The 20,968-nt window shown below is 45.9% G+C and overlaps 3 protein-coding genes across 8 annotated transcripts in view; all 3 read right to left on the reverse strand.

Moving 5' to 3' along the window:
- Positions 1-3,492, reverse strand: part of pum1 (pumilio RNA-binding family member 1) — a 32,450-nt gene extending 28,958 nt beyond the window's left edge. For all 4 annotated transcript variants that reach the window (XM_014178116.2, XM_014178114.2, XM_014178115.2 and 1 more), the window contains exons 1-3: positions 3,210-3,492; positions 374-546; positions 86-208 (exon numbers count right to left, since the gene is read on the reverse strand). In XM_014178116.2, the coding sequence (XP_014033591.1) occupies positions 86-208; positions 374-535 (285 nt within the window). In that variant the 5' untranslated portion in view covers positions 536-546; positions 3,210-3,492. The remainder of the gene's footprint in view (positions 1-85; positions 209-373; positions 547-3,209) is intronic.
- snrnp40 (small nuclear ribonucleoprotein 40 (U5)) lies at positions 64-20,961 on the reverse strand. Of its 3 annotated transcripts, none has more exons than XM_045709225.1 (11): positions 20,695-20,961; positions 20,185-20,314; positions 15,682-15,775; positions 15,413-15,578; positions 15,012-15,134; positions 14,654-14,774; positions 14,373-14,455; positions 13,693-13,754; positions 13,493-13,596; positions 13,314-13,382; positions 64-85 (listed from the first exon to the last, which is right to left on the reverse strand). In XM_045709225.1, exons 1-10 carry the CDS (start codon positions 20,806-20,808, stop codon positions 13,333-13,335), a joined length of 1,047 nt encoding a protein of 348 aa, XP_045565181.1. In that variant the 5' UTR covers positions 20,809-20,961; the 3' UTR covers positions 64-85; positions 13,314-13,332. The 3 variants fall into 3 exon arrangements, with proteins under 3 accessions (XP_045565181.1, XP_045565180.1, XP_014033584.1); XM_045709224.1 differs by lacking the exon at positions 64-85 and adding an exon at positions 2,135-2,147; XM_014178109.2 differs by lacking the exon at positions 64-85 and having other exon boundaries at positions 13,141-13,382.
- nkain1 (sodium/potassium transporting ATPase interacting 1) lies at positions 5,994-11,949 on the reverse strand. The gene is made up of 8 exons (XM_014178117.2): positions 11,726-11,949; positions 11,085-11,471; positions 10,192-10,329; positions 8,878-8,958; positions 8,546-8,743; positions 8,367-8,427; positions 7,341-7,422; positions 5,994-7,191 (listed from the first exon to the last, which is right to left on the reverse strand). Exons 2-8 carry the CDS (start codon positions 11,136-11,138, stop codon positions 7,182-7,184), a joined length of 624 nt encoding a protein of 207 aa, XP_014033592.1. The 5' UTR covers positions 11,139-11,471; positions 11,726-11,949; the 3' UTR covers positions 5,994-7,181.
- Positions 20,962-20,968: the final 7 nt, after the last annotated feature.

The raw sequence follows: 20,968 nt of genomic DNA on the forward strand, positions 1-20,968 counted from the left end.
GTCAGCAAAGACTAAGGGTATACACTCACACACATTAACCCAGACCATTTTCTGATTTTACACACACACACACACACACACACACCTGGCTGTCGTGGATGTTATCACCAATGGGCCAGCGGTGTTTTCCAGGCTGCTCTCCGTGCTGCCGCTGGAAGAAGTAATCCACCATGGCATCATCCTGAGACCGACCGGCACCCGCCACGCCCTGCGACACAGGCACACTTAGCTAACGCCTCCGCCAGGTTTGCACCAAAAACTATTCATTTGTCTGCACGTCTGTCAGTCTCTGTGACATGTAATGTATAAATAGGAGACATGTTTGTGTTGGTGTCTACCAACTATATGCAGTTGTATCCATCTCCACCTTTACCTGTTGGCTAGGGGACGGGGCATGTGGGGTTTGTCCGGCCGGGGGGGCGTGTCCTCCGCTGCTCAGCACCACGGGCATGCTGGGAGTTGAAGTTCTGAGGTGGGGGCTGAATGAGTCCTGCCAGAGCACTGCTTTACCCTTCAACACACACACACTGCTCATTCCACCAAGGCCTAGGGAGAAGAGGGAGACACACACACACACACATCGTTAGTGACACAAACACCTCCAATACACACACACACACACACACCACGAGCTACACTCCTTTCAACACAATCTGGAACACACATACACATTTGCAGGGACTGGAATGAATCAACATTTATGTCCACCAGCCAGTGGAGTCAACTTGCAGAAGATAAAAGACAACATATTCTAAGTCAGGGCTCCCCAACCCTGTTCCTGGAGAGCTACCGCCCAATAGATATTCACTCCAACCCTAATCTAACACACCCGATTCTAATAATTATCTGGTTGATAAGGTGAATCAGGTAAGCAACAACTGGGGTTGGAGAAAACCTATTTTTCATACCCAGCATTTTGCAAATCACCCACATAGTGTCATAAATAACACACACTAAGCTGGGGTCAAATTCCATCTCGACAATACTTTCAGTCAATTCATGACTCGTGTGGGGGATTTCCATGTTTGATTTAACTGACAGACAAGAGTTTGAAATGGATCTGAAGCCTGACATCACCACTAGCCCATTCCCTTTCAGTAGTTATAGATGATCTAAACCGCTTGTCAAACTTATTCCACAGAGGGGCGAGTGTCTTCAGGTTCTCTTTCTTCCCTTGTATTTTTGATTGATGAATTAAGGTCACTGATTAGTAAATAACTCCCCTCGCCTGGTTGTCTAGGTCTTAATTGAAAGGAAAAACCAGCAGACACTAGGCCCTCTTTATAATGAGATTGACGCACCTTCTCTAAAGGTAAATAGGTATCGTAGGTGGGTAATATTAGAAGTCTGGTGTATTTCATCTTATGTGGCCTACATGACATGTTAGACAGAAACTCATTCTGATACAGTTTACTCCACATGATTCCACAGCAAATGCTTGCGTTGTCATATTTCAGGAGGCACGCCTGTTTCTTATACATGTTCTACTATAGACTCAGATGGCTTGGCTATGTGAGCCTAGTTATGTTCAACAACTGTTTTAAAAGGGCATCACTTGTCTTGATCAGTAGAGCATAGGAACATTGACTACAGGGTTGTGCAATGTGCCTATAGGAATATATTCTGTAGCACAAACATGCTTTTCTAACATGCGTCAGCAGTAGTTAAGACATCTGCAACATTCCACAACATTGTGTCCTGCTGTACACGGCCCAGCCAGGGGTGTATTCATTAGTTGCAGACCGTTGCAAAACGTTTTGCAACAGACCAAACCTTTTACTGTTTACTCTAGGAACGAAATGGAAGCAAACAGAACCAAACAGCTAGGGACATACCTCAATTTTTCCACTTGGAGAAAATGGTTTCCAACAGCTTACACCCCAGGTGATGTGGATTCCACCCACTCAACAGGCGAGGAGTGTGTTCAGTGGTAAGGTATTTTCTATCTAGACAACCAGGTGGTCTGTTTCTGTTTCCATGTTTTATTTATCATTGAACCGCATCAACCTCTGAATCATAAGGCCTTGTACTGATACACAGATGGAGAGGAAGAGAAGTTTTGGAAATACAGCCTGAATCTGTCAAATCGCAAAACTCCTCTCTATACCTCACACACACACCATCATGGCTCCGAGGTGTACACACACCTATCAACCACAGACACAATGAGCAGACGCCTCCATGCATTGAGCTATGCCGTAACAAACACGCCCCCCTCTGCAGGTATCGTTAGCTAGCCAGCAAGCTAGGTCCTGCCATCCAGACAACGCTTCAAGACAGCCACTTGAAATAAAAATATATATAAAAATACCCCCAGTCTGTATTGCATGAAAATAGCATTAAACTATGTTGTTCCATGCAAGCAGACAACAGCGGTGTATGCCATGTTAGACATGTAACATTAGCTACCTATTTGGAAACACCCGGAAATCAGTAGCACACAGTCTCTTGTTCATCACGCTCGAGTCGTTATGTTCGCCACCCGGAAATAGGCATTGTTGGCTATAACTGGGTTAATCATTATTTAATACCAGGGATCGATTATCACCGCGATCTACTGTCCTGTCCACCCGTGCCAGAACAAAAGCGGAACGTAGCTTTGTGTGGCAGCTAGCTAGCGTTAGCTGTCAGTCGCTGAGGCACAACATCCAACTAGCTAACTAAACAAAACAATGAGGCCATTTAGACAAATGGACGTAAGCAAATCTGTTCGTCTGGTTTTGACATATAACTAGTTAACTAGGTTCTCCATGTAATGAAGTGTTCGCTAGCCGAATAACGTTAACTAGCTAAAGTCGCATGCCATCCACGGAACTGGTTCCAGTAGCTAGCTAACGTTACCCATTTACCAACAATACACGGCCTCCAAGCCAGAGACCTGTTCAGCCCAGTCCGACACTGGCCAAACCCGGCTCCGAAACCTCCTCTCTGGACCGCACACACCGGTGACCCATTACTAGTACCAGGAGGGGCATGAGAAGAGCGCTGTCTCCATGACGCGGATATAAGCTAGCTAACAAAGGCCTGAGCTGTCTGGCAAGAGCGGAAGACAGCAACACAACCGGAGGAGGCAAGAGAGAGAGGCGGCAACACAGCCGTTAAAATAACACCCAGAACTCTCGTTCCAGTCCGGTAAAGACAATACACCGGGCGATGTGTGGTTTGATGCGGCTAGCGGGTTTCTGTGCCCACGGGAGAGGGCTACTTACAGGCGGAGAGGGCAGATGGTCGCAGATTTCAGCCCCGGTTCTCTTTCCAGACTTCCAAGCTTTCACTCCGACAACATGGCGGCTCGGAGGGGCTCAGAGACAGGCTGACGCGCTGCATCATGGGAACGGAAGATGGCGAGAGCGGAGCGCGTGCGGTTCATTGCGCCAACCGTTTCACCACTGCCAGTCCTTTGTTATGTGGCTCTGTTGACATGATGTATTCTATCGCACAATCGATAAAAATACAATAATAACCTAAAAATAAACTAAGAAATATACTAATAATTAAGTATCGTGGTCTCTCACAAACACTGGTTTGGTAAGTGTGGACAGTTTATTCCAAGTCCCAGATCCCTGGGGCTAATGTTCCCCTATAATAAACATACTGCTATTCCGGTTGGTACAGCATTTTCAGCGGACTATGGCCGTAATGGATGGAGTCCAGCCGCAGCCACGGCAACGTGCTGAGACACACAGGCCCAGAGGGTGTTCACGATCTGGATGCTCTGCTAGACTGGTGGAATGTAAACCAACGAACAGCCATAGTGAAAAGTAGGACGTAGCCTGTTACAACCAAATAAATTACCATTCAACAGTTAAGCTAGTCTAGTGTGTCACTGTCACTAGAATAGCGTAAACCAGGGATGGGCAACTGATGGTGTGGGGGCCACAAAAACCCTGAACTTATCACGAGGGACCACAGTCAGGGTCGGTTCCAGGCAAGTGACATAATGTGGTTTTATTGATTTTGGTAGTCATTCTTAGTCAGATATCATATTAACATGAAATAAGTCATAACAAAATGTATAAAATTGCAGAAAACTTGCTTTAAAACTGTAACATTTTCTCTACACCCTAAAGCAAAATGTGTAGAATTGTAGGAAATTAATTTTAAAATGGGGGTTTTCACTCTAGAATGGGGCAACTAAAATGTTTTGCTGCACAGATTTAGAGCTAATTTCCTGCAATTCTATACATTTTGCCATAGGGTGGAGAGAAATCTTTGAAGTTGTTAATATGATATCTGAGTGAGAGTGACTAACAAAATCAATGGGGTCCCCTGGTCGGTAATTAGACCATGATTGCTACAAGGTTAGGTAGCTGGCCAGACTAAATGAATTTAAAAAATGCTAACATGGCTAATTGAATGACTGTCAGTGACTGACATAAGAGAAAAACTGCTGATGCAGAACCACATTTTGAAATTGCACCTGGTGTATTCTACTATTCTAACTCTCAACAGTAAACTGTTGTGGGAGATTAATCCTCAGGAGACTCTATGCAACAACAAATGCATGGTCTATCATGGAAAATTATGCTACACTGACCAAAAATATAAAAGCAATTTCAATGATTTTACACTTCATATAAAGAAATCAGTTCATTTTAATACATTTATTAGGCCCTAATCTATGGATTTCATATGACTGGGAAAACAGATATAAATATGTTAGTGACAGATACCTTAAAAAAAAAGGTAAGGGCATGGATCAGAAAACCAGTCAGTATCTGGTGTGACCAACATTTGCCTCATGCAGCGCAACACATTTATTTGTATTTATTTAACCTTTATTTAACTAGGCAAGTCAGTTAAGAACACATTCTTAACACATCTCATTTGCATAGAGTTGATCAGGCTGTTGATTGTGGCCTGTGGAATGTTGTCCCATTCCACTTCAATGGCTGTGCGAAGTTGCTAGATATTGGTGGGAACTGTACGAGTCAATCCACAGCATCCCAAACATGCTCAATGGGTGACATGTCTAATGAGTATGCATGCCATGGAAGAAGTGGGACATTTCCAGCTTCCAGGAATTGAGTACAGATCCTTACGACATGGGACCGTGCATTATCATGCTGAAACATGAGGTGATGGCAGCGGATGACAGGCACGACAATGGGCCTCAGGATCTCTTCACGGTATCTCTGTGCATTCAAATTGACATCGATAAAATGTAATTGTGTTCGTTGTCCGTAGCTTATGCCTACCCTTACCATAACCCCACCACCACCATGGGGCACTCTGTTCACAACATTGACATCAACAAACTACTCGCCTACACCACGCGATACACACTGTCTGCCATCTGCCAGGTACAGTTGAAACCGGGATTCATCTGTGAAGAGCACACTTCCATCAAAGGTAAGCATTTGCCCACTGAAGTCTGTTAAGACTCCAAACTGCATTCAGGTCAAGACCCTGGTGAGGACGACGAGCATGCAGATGAGCTTCCCTAAAACGGTTTCTGACAGTTTGTGCAGAAATTCTTCAGTTGTGCAAACCCACAGTTTCATCGGCTGTCCGGGTGGCTGGTCTCAGATGAGCCCGCAGATGAAAAAGCCGGATGTGGAGACCCTGGTCTGGCGTGGTTACAAGTGGTCTTCGGTTGTGAGTCCTCACAATGACATTGGAGGCGACTTATAGTGGAGAAATTAACATTCAATTCTCTGGCAACCGCTCTGGTGGACATTCCTGCAGTCAGCATGCCAAATGCACTCTCCCTCAAAACTAGAGACATCTGTGGCATTGTACTGTGTAACAAAACTGCACATTTTAGAGTGGCTTTTTATTGTCCCCAGCACAAGGTGAACCTGTATAATGATCATGTTGTTTAATCAGCTTCTTGATAATCAAGCCAATTGACAGGTGTGGCATATCTTGGCAAAGGAGAAATGCTCACTAACAATAATGGAAACAAATGTGCTCACAATTTAAGAGAATGAAACATTTCTGGGATTTTTTATACAGGTGTGTGTGTTTGTGTATAGACAACACCAGACTGATTTAATTTAGAAAGTTTATTTATTTCTCCAAACCCCTCCCCCAATGTCTCCACACACACACACACACGTCTGTCTCACCCAAGTAAACCACTTCAGAAATACAGCCCTCCTGTCCTCTCCTCTCTTCCTTCCTGGAAATGCTCCCTGAAATAAATCAGTGTCCTTCATATATTCCTTTCATCAATATCATCAGGTCAGGCCAGTGATACTGTATCTTTAGGGATGGAGGGAAGGAAAGAGCGAGTGAATGAATGAAGTGTAAGGAGAGAAGAAAAGGAAGGAAGGATAGGAGGGTGTGAGGGAGGACGCATTCTCCCCCAAAGTCAAGGAGGACATTGGGGGAGAATCTCAATTACATACTCCTCACATCATCTCTCTCCGCGCTCCTTCTCAAAACCCATTGGATGAGAAAGCCAGAGGTCACTCCCCTCGAACATTCTCCTCCAATTGGTTTTGAGGAGGCGAGGAGAGGATGCGAGAAGTATGCAATTGAGATTCTCCCTGGGTCGTCTAAAAGGTGAGAGGAGAAATGTAAAGGGACGTGGCTACACGATCACCCCCTCACCACCAAACAAAAACAACAACCATTCATCAGCCAGATATGTACATGCACAGAATCCCCTATATATTTACCCAGAGACACTAAAGCCCAATCCCTAACCAGCCCATTTTTGCCGTGATTGTGTTTAAACAAAGTCACCCTGTCACAACAGAACTAGGGACAAGCTTGGAATTCGACTGTTCTATTACGACATCATCACATTCTAAAACGACAACATGAAGAGCTGTGCCCCATGTGACTTCGAGGCCCCTTCCACAATAGTTCAGAGGTCATCCAGCTAGTCCTGTAGTGCCACACACACACACACACACACACACAAAGGTCGCAGGAATGTGGAGAGCCGGTAGGTGCAGTGTTGTCTCAATATCCTCAGTGTCCATTAGGATGTGACCACGCCCAGTGTCTGCCCCTGCTTCCCCCTAGACCTGCGGGTTCCTCCCTCTGTACATTCACCTCAGGGGTGTCAGTCAGTTTACCCTTGGTTAACACATACACACACGGTTTCACATACACACATAGGTGAGTCTATCGTTCAGTTGTACTGTGACACACAGAGTGAATGTTCCATTCCCATGGCGACTCCGCTTCCCCGCTGAGGTGTTGTCTGATAGGGGCACCACCTTCACCTACCCAGCACTGAAAGAGAGAATGATATACAGTTCCAAGGAAAAACTAAAAAGGTCACACTAAAAAGTAGATATATTTTGTTGAACCAATTCCCTCCCTAATGGTTAGGGATCACCGCGAGGTTAAGGATGAAAGGTTAGAGGTCAGGGGTTACTTACGTGTAGAGGGGCTGCAGTTGGAGGTGGGAGGTCTTCTGAGGAGGCTGGTAACCATAGGAGTCAAAGCCACCAATGAAATCAACTGACAGAGGGAGAAAGATCAAAAGCTGTCAGAACACTCAGACCCAGACCGACAGAACACTCAGACCCAGACCGACAGAACACTCAGACCCAGACCGACAGAACACTCAGACCCAGACCGACGGAACACTCAGACCCAGACCGACGGAACACTCAGACCCAGACCGACGGAACACTCAGACCCAGACCGACGGAACACTCAGACCCAGACCGACGGAACACTCAGACCCAGACCGACAGAACACTCAGACCCAGACCGACGGAACACTCAGACCCAGACCGACAGAACACTCAGACCCAGACCGACAGAACACTCAGACCCAGACCGACAGAACACTCAGACCCAGACCGACGGAACACTCAGACCGACGGAACACTCAGACCCAGACCGACGGAACACTCAGACCCAGACCGACAGAACACTCAGACCCAGACCGACAGAACACTCAGACCCAGACCGACGGAACACTCAGACCCAGACCGACAGAACACTCAGACCCAGACCGACAGAACACTCAGACCCAGACCGACGGAACACTCAGACCCAGACCGACGGAACACTCAGACCCAGACCGACAGAACACTCAGACCCAGACCGACAGAACACTCAGACCCAGACCGACAGAACACTCAGACCCAGACCGACGGAACACTCAGACCGACGGAACACTCAGACCCAGACCGACGGAACACTCAGACCCAGACCGACGGAACACTCAGACCCAGACCGACGGAACACTCAGACCGACGGAACACTCAGACCCAGACCGACGGAACACTCAGACCCAGACCGACGGAACACTCAGACCCAGACCGACGGAACACTCAGACCGACGGAACACTCAGACCCAGACCGACGGGACACTCAGACCCAGACCGACGGAACACTCAGACCCAGACCGACGGAACACTCAGACAGACAGAAGAAAGGTGAGCAACACTCACAGCTATCCTCGTCATCCTGGAAGACTTTGCTCACGTAGCAGGCATACACAATGCCAAAGAGCTGAGGGACAGATAGATAGGATAAGGTTAGTATCATGGTTTGTGTGTGTGTGTGTGTGTGTGTGTGTGTGTGTGTGTGTGTGTGTGTGTGTGTGTGTGTGTGTGTGAGAGATACTCACAGCCAGTAGGACCTGTAGTGCGGAGCTCAACACCTCAATGTACTGGTAGTCAAGGAGACAGCCGGAGACGGTGATGACATGGTGGTCATCAGGGGCAATGCGGGAGTCCAACACTGGTGTTACTAGGCAACCAGGGCCATGCTCCATCCACCATGACCGATGCAGCGATGTGTTGAAAGTCATCAGGAAGTCCCTGTCCTACACACACACACACACACACACATATATATATATATTTTAAAACACATGTTATAAACACACAAATGTTATAAACACATTCTAAATACATAAACACACATTATCAACATGCTATAAACAAACACATCTCTTACCTGAGACAAGTGTCCCACCTCCAGGTAGAAACAGATGATAAAGGAGTTCCATCCCACCCACAGCACCAACCACACTGCATACTGACAGACACAGAGACAAAAAGGGGTGAGTGAGTGTGTGTTAAATAAACACTACATGACCAAAAGTATGTGGACACCTGCCCATTGAACATCTCATTCCATAATCATGGGCATTAATATAGAGGTGGTCCCCCCTTTGCTGCTATAACAGTCTCCACCCTTCTGGGAAGGCTCATTAACTAGATGTTGGAATAGTGCTGCGCGGATTCATCCATAAGAGCATTAGTGAGGTCGGGCAATGATGTTGGGCGATTAGGCCTGGCTCGCAGTCGGCGTTCCAATTCATCCCAAAGATGTTCAACGGGGGCATTGTCATGCTGAAACAGGAAAGGGCCTTCCCCAAACTGTTGCCACAAAGTTGGAAGCACAGAATCGTCTTGATGGTCATTGTATACTGTAGCGTTAAGATTACCCTTCACTGGAATTAAGGGGCCTATCCCACACCATGATAAACAGCCCCAGACTATTATTCCAAACTTTACAGTTGGCTCTATGCATTGGGGCAGGTAGCGTTCTCCTGGCATCCGCTAAACACAGATTTGTCCGTTGGACTGCCAGGTGGTGAAGTGTGATACATCTCTCCAGAGAACACGTTTCCACTGCTCCAGAGTCCAATGGTGGCGAGCTTTACACCACTCCAGCCGACACTTGGCATGTGCATGGTGATCTTAGGCTTGTGTGCAGCTGCTCAACCATGGAAACCCATTTCATGAAGCTCCTGACGAACAGTTCTTGTGCTGACGTTGCTTCCAGAGGCAGTTTGGAACTCGGTAGTGAGTGTTGCAACCGAGGACATATGATTCTTACGCACTACGTGCTTCAGCACTTGGCGGTCCCGTTCTGTGAGCTTGTGTGGCCTACCACTTCGCGGGTGAGCCGTTGTTGCTCCTAGACATTTCCACTTCACAATAACAGCACTTACAGTTGACCCGGGACAGCTGTAGCAGGGCAGAAATTTGCCGAACTGACTTTTTGGAAAGGTGGCATCCTATGATGGTGCCACGTTGAAAGTCACTGAGCTCTTCAGTAAGGCCATTCTACTGCCAATGTTTGTCTATGGAGATTGCATGGCTGTGTGCTTGGTTTTATACACCTGTCAGCAACGGGTGTGGCTGTAATAGCTGAAATAGCCAAATTCACTCATTTGAAGGGGTGTCCACATACTTTTGTATATATAGTGTATGCATGCATGTATGTATAGTGTATGCATGCATGCATGTATGCATGTCTCACCAGTATGAGGTAGCGGGATCTGAACTGCACGGTTCCAAAGATCCCCAGTATGACGGCCATGATGTGGAGGAAGTTGGCCAGGATAGGAGCCCACTGGTAGCCCAGGAAGTCAAACACCTGTCTCTGTAGTGCTGCCATCTACACACACACACACACACACACACACAGGTATATTTTTACTAAAAGAGTCCACCAGTACTTCTAGAGGATTGGCATGGTATTACATTGTTACAGTTTCACACGCAAACATACAGATAAGGAAACAACTGTCTTTCACACACACACACCACACAGTCTGCCAGTTGTTTCCATGGAAACTGCCAGGAGCACCAGTTGAGGGTGCCAGGAGCACCAGCTGAGGGACTACCCCCCCCCCCCCCAACACACACTAATAAACTCCCCAAATGACTGAAAATATGCTGTATTCCACTGTCACAATATATCACAAAAAAATAAGCACACACATACACCAACAATAGCACACCACCACACACACTATTCTAGTCAGAAAATAAAAGTAGAAATTAAAAACTGGAAATGAAAGTTGAGAGACCGATAGAGCAGGAGGACAGCGAGAGGAGAGGAGAGGAAGCTCCCTTGTTTTCCTGCTGTTACTTTCAAAAGCTGAAGGGTTCCTTTTCACGTGGTCTCCCAGAATACAGTGATCACCACACCCACCGTGTGGTTGCCAATAATGTCAATAATGTGACACACACAGCTAGTAGTTTTGAAACACTTCAGTTAGTCAGACCAGCACTCCCTCTCAGTTACACACACAGATTCGTTGAATGAAAGAGGAAAGGAAAGGGATAGGGATATAGTCAAAATATGGTCAACAACAACACCTTTTCTCATTCTCCCAATCACATTTCACCTCACCCCAACACACTCACCAGCTGCAGTGAACATATCGCCACCAGCGTGCATCTCCCGTCACAATTCCCCATCTTGGAGTGGTCTGGACGCGGCTTGGAGCCACAAAGGCTCCGGGGAAAGGACGGGTGGTCACCGGTCAGATCCAGACTGGCTGCCCGACTCAGATCACACCATGCCCGGCCAGATCTCGCCTGGACCCCGGCCTCTTGGTTCTTCTAGGTACGGAAGACTCCTTGAGATACGTTAATCACACCGACGCCAACCCATCCCGACCCGCCGTGATCATTCTGTCGGTGTGGGTAGGTAAAGGTGGCTGTGGTTCGCCGGAGGTGTCCTCTTCACGCGGCGAGGTCTGCGGTCCGACCACTAGGTAACGATTACGAATCGCCTCGAGCCGGCCACACCTTCCGGTTGGTAGCAAAAGGAGGGGGCGATAACCACACAGACAGACACAAAGAAAGACGGAAAGCTGTCATAACGGAGCAGGTCTCGCGGGTTAACGGGTAAACATAAGCATAATATGATAATGGCCAACACGGGGAGGGGAGGGAGGGAGAGGAATGAAATGAAATGAGCCGATGGAGGTGGCCAACTGCCTGGGATGGCTATATGAAATATGCCATGCACCGACACACACAAAGTGGAAATTGTGACTCACGGTTGGTTTTCAAGACGTTTGCGTTGCTTTCCCGTTCTCCGTCAACGGACGGTTTATCGGTAGGCCTCCGATGGCGTAATGCTAAAAACCAAGACTTCTCTGTCTCGCGGTGTCTTTGTCAACAATCGGTGGTGCCTGCCGGGGTGGGCGCGAGAAGGGGGGTCGATGAGGGTACATTGCAAGCCCCCCTCATTTCAAATGAGGAACTGGGCCGTGTTCCTTGATGGCGATCACTGATTTGACATGATGGGATTGGCGAAAGTAAATTAGTGACCCACTAAATTGATTTTACCTTTCAAACTTTGTCAAATAAATGCTCAACTAAAGGAGAGGGAGGAAGGAAGCAATTTTAAAGTAGTCGAAATGGGCCCCTGTATTCTGCAGACTGCATGGGGAAATCACCGCTGGTCAGCTCATTAGGCAGTGAAGATTAACAAAGGCTGTATTTCTGAGTTAAACTGACCAAGACGCACCTCCAACAACACATAACACCTCACATAATTCTACCCCAAAACAATTGATCTCAACCACTGGCATATGGGATTTTTTTATGTGAGAGTTGACGCTGCCCTGTGATAAATAGTTCCCATTCTGTCAAAGGAAGGGGGTAAAATATTTTGCTTGTCCATTCCCAGCGAGCCTCTCCAGGGTGCTGTTGGAGACACATCAGTGCGACGCTCCACCAACGTTCCGTCAAATAAAAACATGAATATAAATCATGTAGCAGATATAGGAGATGGTAGAAAGGGTATATGGCCTTTTCTGTAGCCTACAGGCTGGAGATAAAAGGGTGACAATGTAATGAGACAGACATTTTACATCATCCAGGTTTCTCCGATCAAATAGCCTAACCTAAATGGCGCCCAATCAAGTAACAAACACATCCTAAAAACAGGACAGGTCAAAGTAAAATGGGCAATATGGATTGGACAATCACAACTGTTGTCCAGGTGGGGCAGAACATATAGGACCGGCCCTGTGGGGAGTGGAAGCGGGGACCGCGAGGCATTCAGCAGAGACAAAAGAAACAGGACTAGGAGCGAATACAAATAAAATAACGGAATTACCGGGCAGAAATAAGAGTGAGAATAATACAATATCTACGTCCATGCTCTATAATGGTAGGCAGCTAGTGGTTAAATAATTAAAATACATTTGCATAAACTAAATAATGTATTACTTTGATTAGATTGCTCAATTTTGATGTAATATTCTAAAACTCTCAATTTAACCTTATGGCCATTTAAACCCCAATTTGGTTGTATGGCTGTGTTTATTAAGAGTGTGACAGTTTAAAAAAAGGACAGGCTTACATACTAATAGTTTCAGAGTAAAGACATGTATAACACACACAAACATTCAGCTTCAACAAGAACAGGAAACGGAAGAACAACATTTTTCCAGGAAGAACAAAACATTTTCAGTAGTAGTTTATTAAGAGAAATACAAAAGAATACAGGTGTTGGTTGTTGTGACTGGAAAATATAAACTCAAAATACTGTCTCATTATTAAATAAACAGAAGCATATAAAAGTACAGAGTACTGATCATTCACACAACGGAGCAGAACACACACGCTCGGATGTACACACACACACACACACACACTACTGAATCTCTCCCATGTAGAGTCTCTTGTCACTGGCACCAGAGAGGACTGTGGGAAAGTAAAACAAATATTTAAAAAACTTTTAGAGAGAGAGACTAAGCACTCAATGGAAAGAGGGAGAGAGTGTGAATAGCCAGAGAGATATAAAGTCATCTCACCAATAGGCTCCTCAGGGTGGAAGGCGACCTCGTTGACTGACCCAGCATGGCCTGGCAGCTTGTACAGGATCCTACGAGACGTGGTGTCCCACACATATACAAACCTGGACATACACACAGCTTATAAAGGATCATAAAAGAGGGGATTGGTGCATTTATGTTGAGGTTTTGTACTGCGGAGAGTGTGTGTGTGCGCTCACCTGTCGGCTGAGCCTGCTGCAATCTTGCTGCCGTCAGAGGACCAGGAACACCTCAGAAGGTTCTGCAGACACAGCAATGCATTATAAACAAAACCTATACAGAGTGTATTAACATGCCATAACCATGCTATAGCAGGCCACTAGCCATAACCATGCTATAGCAGGCCACTAGCCATAACCATGCTATAGCAGGCCACTAGCCATAACCATGCTATAGCAGGCCACTAGCCATAACCATGCTATAGCAGGCCACTAGCCATAACCATGCTATAGCAGGCCACTAGCCATAACCATGCTATAGCAGGCCACTAGCCATAACCATGCTATAGCAGGCCACTAGCCATAACCATGCTATAGCAGGCCACTTGCCATAACCATGCTATAGCAGGCCACTAGCCATAACCATGCTATAGCAGGCCACTAGCCATAACCATGCTATAGCAGGCCACTAGCCATAACCATGCTATAGCAGGCCACTTGCCATAACCATGCTATAGCAGGCCACTAGCCATAACCATGCTATAGCAGGCCACTAGCCATAACCATGCTATAGCAGGCCACTAGGCTTATCACACATGATATGAGCACAAATATTGACACTCACACTGAAAGTCTTTTGTCCAGTTCCAAAATCAAAACACTTGAACCTCATACTCTCTGGTCAAAGGTATTTTATTTACCTTCTCAAAGTTGTGAATGTTCCCCTGGAAGATCTTCACACACCTCTCCTTGGGAGCGAATGGACGGACGTCCCAAATACGCACTGCAGGACAACGAACACATTTGTACACATAATCAAGTACTGTAAACACACACAGTTGGCGATAGAAACACAAGCGTTGTGCTACACCCGACAACTGCTAGACACGTGTATGTGACCAATAAAAATTTGACTTGTAAACACACACACAATGCATCTCACACAAACACACATACCTTTAAATATGACCCACCCACTGACCTGTGTTGTCCATGGAGTTGGAGAGGAGGTAGGATCCCTCTGAGCTCAGGCTGAGTCCAGTCAGAGAATCACCATGACCATGCATACTGTAGACCAGCTTATTCTGCCTCAGGTCCCACACCTACACACACACAGGAGTTCATCACTGTATGACACAGTAGCCTTGCCTCCTGGTAGGATCCAGGCCCGTAGCCACAAAGAATCTCAGAGTTGGAGTGCTGATTTAGGATCTGTTCATATAATATTTTTCATTATGATCTAAAAGGCTAAACTAACCTTAGATCAGCACTCCTACTGAGATACTTTGTGGACATGGGCCCAGGTCTTTCTTTCACACTATCAAAACCCACACATGTACCTTGATGTCGTTGTCGATGCCTCCAGACAGGATCTGGTCGCTGGTGTCGTTGAATGTGACGGCCAACACCTGGTAGGTGTTCTGGAACGTATGGACCGCCCCCTTCTTACGGACGTCCCACAGCTACAACACACACACACACACTGTTAACAAACACAACAATATCCTAATTACGGCTGTCCTCCACTTACAACATTCAACCAACACTCAGAAAGGTAGTTCCAGCTCAGTGTTAACACACCTGATTCAATAAATACACTGCTCATAAGAGAACTTGATCAGGTAATCAGGCATGTTAGTAGTGCTGGAATAGACCTAAAGGCAGCACACACAGTAGTTGTCTAGAACCAGGTTTGAAGAACACTGGCTGAATTAATGCAGTCTGTGGTAGGCATGGTTACCCTGACAGTTCCGTCGTCACTGCCGGTACAGACGAGCTGGGGTCCCCGTCGAGCAGGGTAGCAGGAGTTAACGAAGGAGGTGTGGCCTTTCAGACGCTTGATTCTCTCGCCCGTCTCACTGTCCCACACTCCCACTGTCTTATCTGTACTGGCACTGAACAGCAGGCTGCACACACACAGGTGGGGCGTTAAACACACGTGATATTGACCCAACAACGACATCACGTTTTTGCCGGACCTGAGCGTGTGTGTGTCAATGTATATCCTACCTGCCGTCTGTGTTGTAGTGAAGCTCCATCACAGCTCCACTGTGTCCCTTCAGGGTGGCAAAGTTATCACAGTCCCCATAAACATTCCACATCACTGTAGAGAGAGAGGGATAAGTTATCACAGTCCCCATACACATTCCACATCACTGTAGAGAGAGAGGGATAAGTTATCACAGTCCCCATACACATTCCACATCACTGTAGAGAGAGGGATAAGTTATCACAGTCCCCATACACATTCCACATCACTGTAGAGAGAGAGGGATAAGTTATCACAGTCCCCATACACATTCCACATCACTGTAGAGAGAGAGAGGGATAAGTTATCACAGTCCCCATACACATTCCACATCACTGTAGAGAGAGAGAGGGATAAGTTATCACAGTCCCCATACACATTCCACATCACTGTAGAGAGAGAGAGGGATAAGTTATCACAGTCCCCATACACATTCCACATCACTGTAGAGAGAGAGAGGGATAAGTTATCACAGTCCCCATACACATTCCACATCACTGTAGAGAGAGAGAGGGATAAGTTATCACAGTCCCCATACACATTCCACATCACTGTAGAGAGAGAGAGGGATAAGTTATCACAGTCCCCATACACATTCCACATCACTGTAGAGAGAGAGGGATAAGTTATCACAGTCCCCATACACATTCCACATCACTGTAGAGAGAGAGGGATAAGTTATCACAGTCCCCATACACATTCCACATCACTGTAGAGAGAGAGGGATAAGTTATCACAGTCCCCATACACATTCCACATCACTGTAGAGAGAGAGAGGGATAAGTTATCACAGTCCCCATACACATTCCACATCACTGTAGAGAGAGAGGGATAAGTTATCACAGTCCCCATACACATTCCACATCACTGTAGAGAGAGGGATAAGTTATCACAGTCCCCATACACATTCCACATCACTGTAGAGAGAGAGGGATAAGTTATCACAGTCCCCATACACATTCCACATCACTGTAGAGAGAGGGAGATGGATGAGTGTCGCCAGTTAGGTCAAGTGAGCGAGAGTAGTGTGTGTGTGTGTGTGTGTGTGTGCACGCACGCACACACTGCCTTCTATTCAGACCCCTTGACTTTTTCCACATTGCTACGTTAGTCTTATTTCTAAAATGGATTAAATTTAAAAAATCCCTCAATCTCAACACAATACCCCATAATGACAAAGCAAAACCATTTTTCTTTTTACATTTTAGCAAAACGTATTAAAAATAAAACACTGAAATATTACATTTACATAAACGTTCAGACTCTTTACACCTTTGGTAGCGATTGCAGACTCCAGTCTTCTTGGGTGTGATGCTACAAGCTTGGCACACCTGTATTTAGAGAGTTTCTCCCATTTGTGACGACCCTCCCACTCGGTCTGCCGTATTCTCTCTCTTCTTCGCTCTCGTTTTCCGTAATAGGATGTAGGTGGGCGGAGCCGGGAGGGTGGTGAAATGTGTCCCGGGATAAATACACCTCTTCCCCATTCGTTGAAGAGACTCTCCATGCAGACACACTGTTTGATTTTGGTTGTTGCATTTCTTTTTTGTGTGTCCGTTTTGTTTGCGTTGGCACCTTTCAACACCCTTCATTATCACATCTATGCATGCAACCACTCACACTACATACACCAATGTTTATTGTATATAGGTTACTTGAGTTATTAAATATATTTTTGTTATTCCTTATCTCCACGGTCTCCCTTTTTGTTCCTGGCTTCAAGACGGTTCGTGACACATTCTTCTCTACAGATCCTCTCAAGCGGTCAGATTGGATGGGGAGCATTGCTGCACAGCTATTTTCAGGTCTCTACAGATATATTCGTTCGGGTTCTGGCTGGGCCACTCAATGACATTAAGACTTGTCCCGAAGCCACTCCTGCGTTGTCTTGGCTGTGTGCTTAGGGTCGTTGTCTGAGATCCTGAGCAGGTTTATCAAGAATTTCTCTGTAATTTGCTCCATTCATCTTTCCCTTGAGCCTGACTAGTCTCCCAGTGCCTACAGCTGAAAAACATCCCCACAGCATAATGCTGCCACCACCATGCTTCACTGTAGGGATGGTGCCAGGTTTCCTCCAGGCGTGACGCTTGGCATTCAGGCCAAAGAGCTCAATCTTGGTTTCAACAGACCAGAGAATCTTGTTTCTCGAGGTATGAGAGTCTTTAGGTGCCTTTTGGCAAACTTCAAGTGGGCTGTCATGTGCCTTTTACTGAGGAGTGGCTTCCGTCTTGCCACTCTACCATAAAGGCCTGATTGGTGGAGTGCTGCAGATATGGTTGTCCTTCTGGAAGGTTCTCCCATCTCCACAAAGGACCTCTATCAGAGTGACCATCGGGTTCTTGGTCACCAAAGCCCTTCTCCCCCAATTGCTCAGTTTGGCCGGGTGGCCAGAGTCTTGGAGGTTCCAAACTTCTTCAATTTAAGAATGATGGAGGCCACTGTGTTCTTGGGGACCTTCAATGCTGCAGAATGTTTTTGGTACCCTTCCCCAGATCGACACTATTCTGTCTCGGAGCTCTATGGACAATTCCTTCAACCTCATGGCTTGGTTTTTGCTCTGACATGAACTGTCAACTGTGGGACCTCATATAGACAGGTGTGTGCCTTTCCAAATCATGTCCAATCAATTGAATACTTATTTAACCTAGGCAAGTCAGTTAAGAACAAATTCTTATATACAATGACGGCTTACACCGGCCGATGCTGGGCCAATTGTGCGCCGCCCTATGGGACACACAATCCTGGTCGGTTGTGATACAGCCTGGAATCGAACCAGGGTCTGTAGTGATAGCTCTAGCACTTAGATACAGTGCCTTGCGCCACACAGGAGCCCCACACAGGAGCCACAGGTGGACTCTAATCAAGTTGTAGAAACATCAAGGTTGATCAATGGAAACAGGATGCACCTGAGCTCAATTTCAAGTCAGATAGGATCTGGAAACGTATGTACATTTATTATGTATTTCTGAAAAAAATGTATTTAATCAATTTCAGAATATGGCTGTAATGTAACAAAATAGGGGGAAAGTCAAGGGGTCTGAATACTTTCCAAATGCGCTGTGTGTGTGAGACACAAACAGTACCAGTCAAAAGTTGACACACCTACACATTCAAGGGTTTCTTTATTTTTCCTATTTTCTACATTGTAGAATAGGGAAGAGATCAAAACTATGAAATAACACATTGAATCATGTAGTAACCAAAAAGAAAAGTGTTAAACAAATCAAAATATATCACCACCCTTTGCCTTGATGACAGCTTTGCACACTCTTGGCATTCTCTCAACCAGCTTCATGAGGTAAGTCACCTGGAACGCGTTTCAATTAACAGGTGTGCCTTGTTAAAAGTTAATTTGTGGAATTTCTTTCCTTCTTAATACGTTTGAGCAAATCAGTTGTGTTGTGACAAGGTAGGGGTGATATACAGAAGATATCCCTATTTGGTAAAATACCAAGTCCATATCATGGCAAGAACAGCTCAAATATGCAAAGAGAAACAACAGTCCATCATTACTTTAAGACACGAAGATCAGTCAATCTGGAAATTTTCAAGAACTTTGAAAGTTTCCTCAACTGCAGTTGCAAAAACTATCAAGCGCTATGATGAAACTGGTTCTCATGAGGACCGCCATAGGAAAGGAAGACCCAGTATTACCTCTGCTGCAGAGGATAAGTTCATTAGAGATACCAGCCTCAAATTGCAGCCAAAATAAATGCTTCACGGAGTTCAAGTAACAGACACATCTCAACATAAACTGTTCAGAGGAGACTGCGTGAATCAGGCCTTCATGGCCGAACTGCTGCAAATAAATGGATGAATGGATGATCTCTGCATGTGTGGTTCCCACCGTGAAGCATGGAGGAAGAGGTGTGATGCTGTGGGGATGCTTTATTTTGAATTCAAGGCACACTTAACCAGCATGGCTACCACAGCATTCTGCAGCAATACACCATCCCATCTGGTTCACACTTAGTGGGACTCTCATTTGTTTTTCAACAGAACAATGACCCAAAACACACCTCCAAGCTGTGTAAGGGCTATTCGACCAAGGAGAGTGATGGAGTGCTGTATCAGATGACCTGGCCTCCACAATCACCTGACCTCAACCCAATTGAGATGGTTTGGGATGAGTTGGACCGCAGAGTGAAGGAAAAGCAGCCAACAAGTGCTCAGTATATGTGGGAACTCCTTCAAGACTGTTGGAAAAGCATTCCTCATGAACCTGGTTGAGAGAATGCCAAGAATGTGCAAAGCTGTCATTGGCAAAGGGTGGCTACTTTGAATAATCTAAAATATATTTTGATTTGTTTAACACTTTGTTTGTTACTACATTATTCCATGTCTTATGTCATAGTTTTGATGTCTTCACTATTATTCTACAATGTAAAAAAAAAAAGAAAGAAAAACCCTTCAATGAGTAGGTGTGTCCAAACTTTTGACTGGTACTGTATGTATACACACACTTATATATATATAAAACTCACAAATGAGCCTGTCATAGCCAGAGGAGGCCAATGTGGCTCCATTGGGATGGAACTTGCAGCAGTAGACCTCTCCCTCATGGCCACACATCAGCATGATGGGAGCCTGCAAGCTGGAGCTGCGGGGAGGGCCCTGGAGAGGGGACATGTTAGATCATCATATCACAGACAGACAGACAGACAGACAGACAGGTAGACGCACACACTACTCTCAGAGCGTTGCTGTATGTGCATTGATCACTAACAATCCTGGTATCGATTAAACTAGCTGATAAAGTAAAACAATTCTACTTGCTATCAGAATAAGTTTTCTGCTAGCAGTACATGCATTGGATAGCCTTAACTAGTAAACAAGTCCATATCTCAGTCACAGCTTATCAAAGCTGCAATTGAGGTGATTTTCCGGTTACTAGTTGAAAGACTGAAAACATTGGTAGTTAACAACTCTCTGAAGCTAACTAGCGAAATTGAACTTCCCCCTTGTTGTATTTTGATGTCCCCCTCCTTTCTTACCACGGCCACCAGTTGTTGCGACTGTGCCGCGGCGATCAGCTCCGTCCTGGGCCTCTTGACTCCACCGGCAGGAACCAAAGCCATGTCCCCCGGTCTCTTCTTTGGCTCAATCATGGTTTATTAACAACTCAATAAACACGATGGTGTATAACAGAAATCGACTTAAATGAATGAACTTCTTTCAACAAACCGCTTTCGACACAAGTACGAAGTGAAGAGCGGTCTGAAGTACGTCCGGTTCTCAGCGCGATTGATTGGTTCGCCGCTCCTCTGT

The sequence above is a fragment of the Salmo salar genome, chromosome ssa27 (assembly GCF_905237065.1).
Source record: "Salmo salar chromosome ssa27, Ssal_v3.1, whole genome shotgun sequence".
In the NCBI taxonomy this organism is placed as follows: domain Eukaryota; kingdom Metazoa; phylum Chordata; class Actinopteri; order Salmoniformes; family Salmonidae; genus Salmo; species Salmo salar.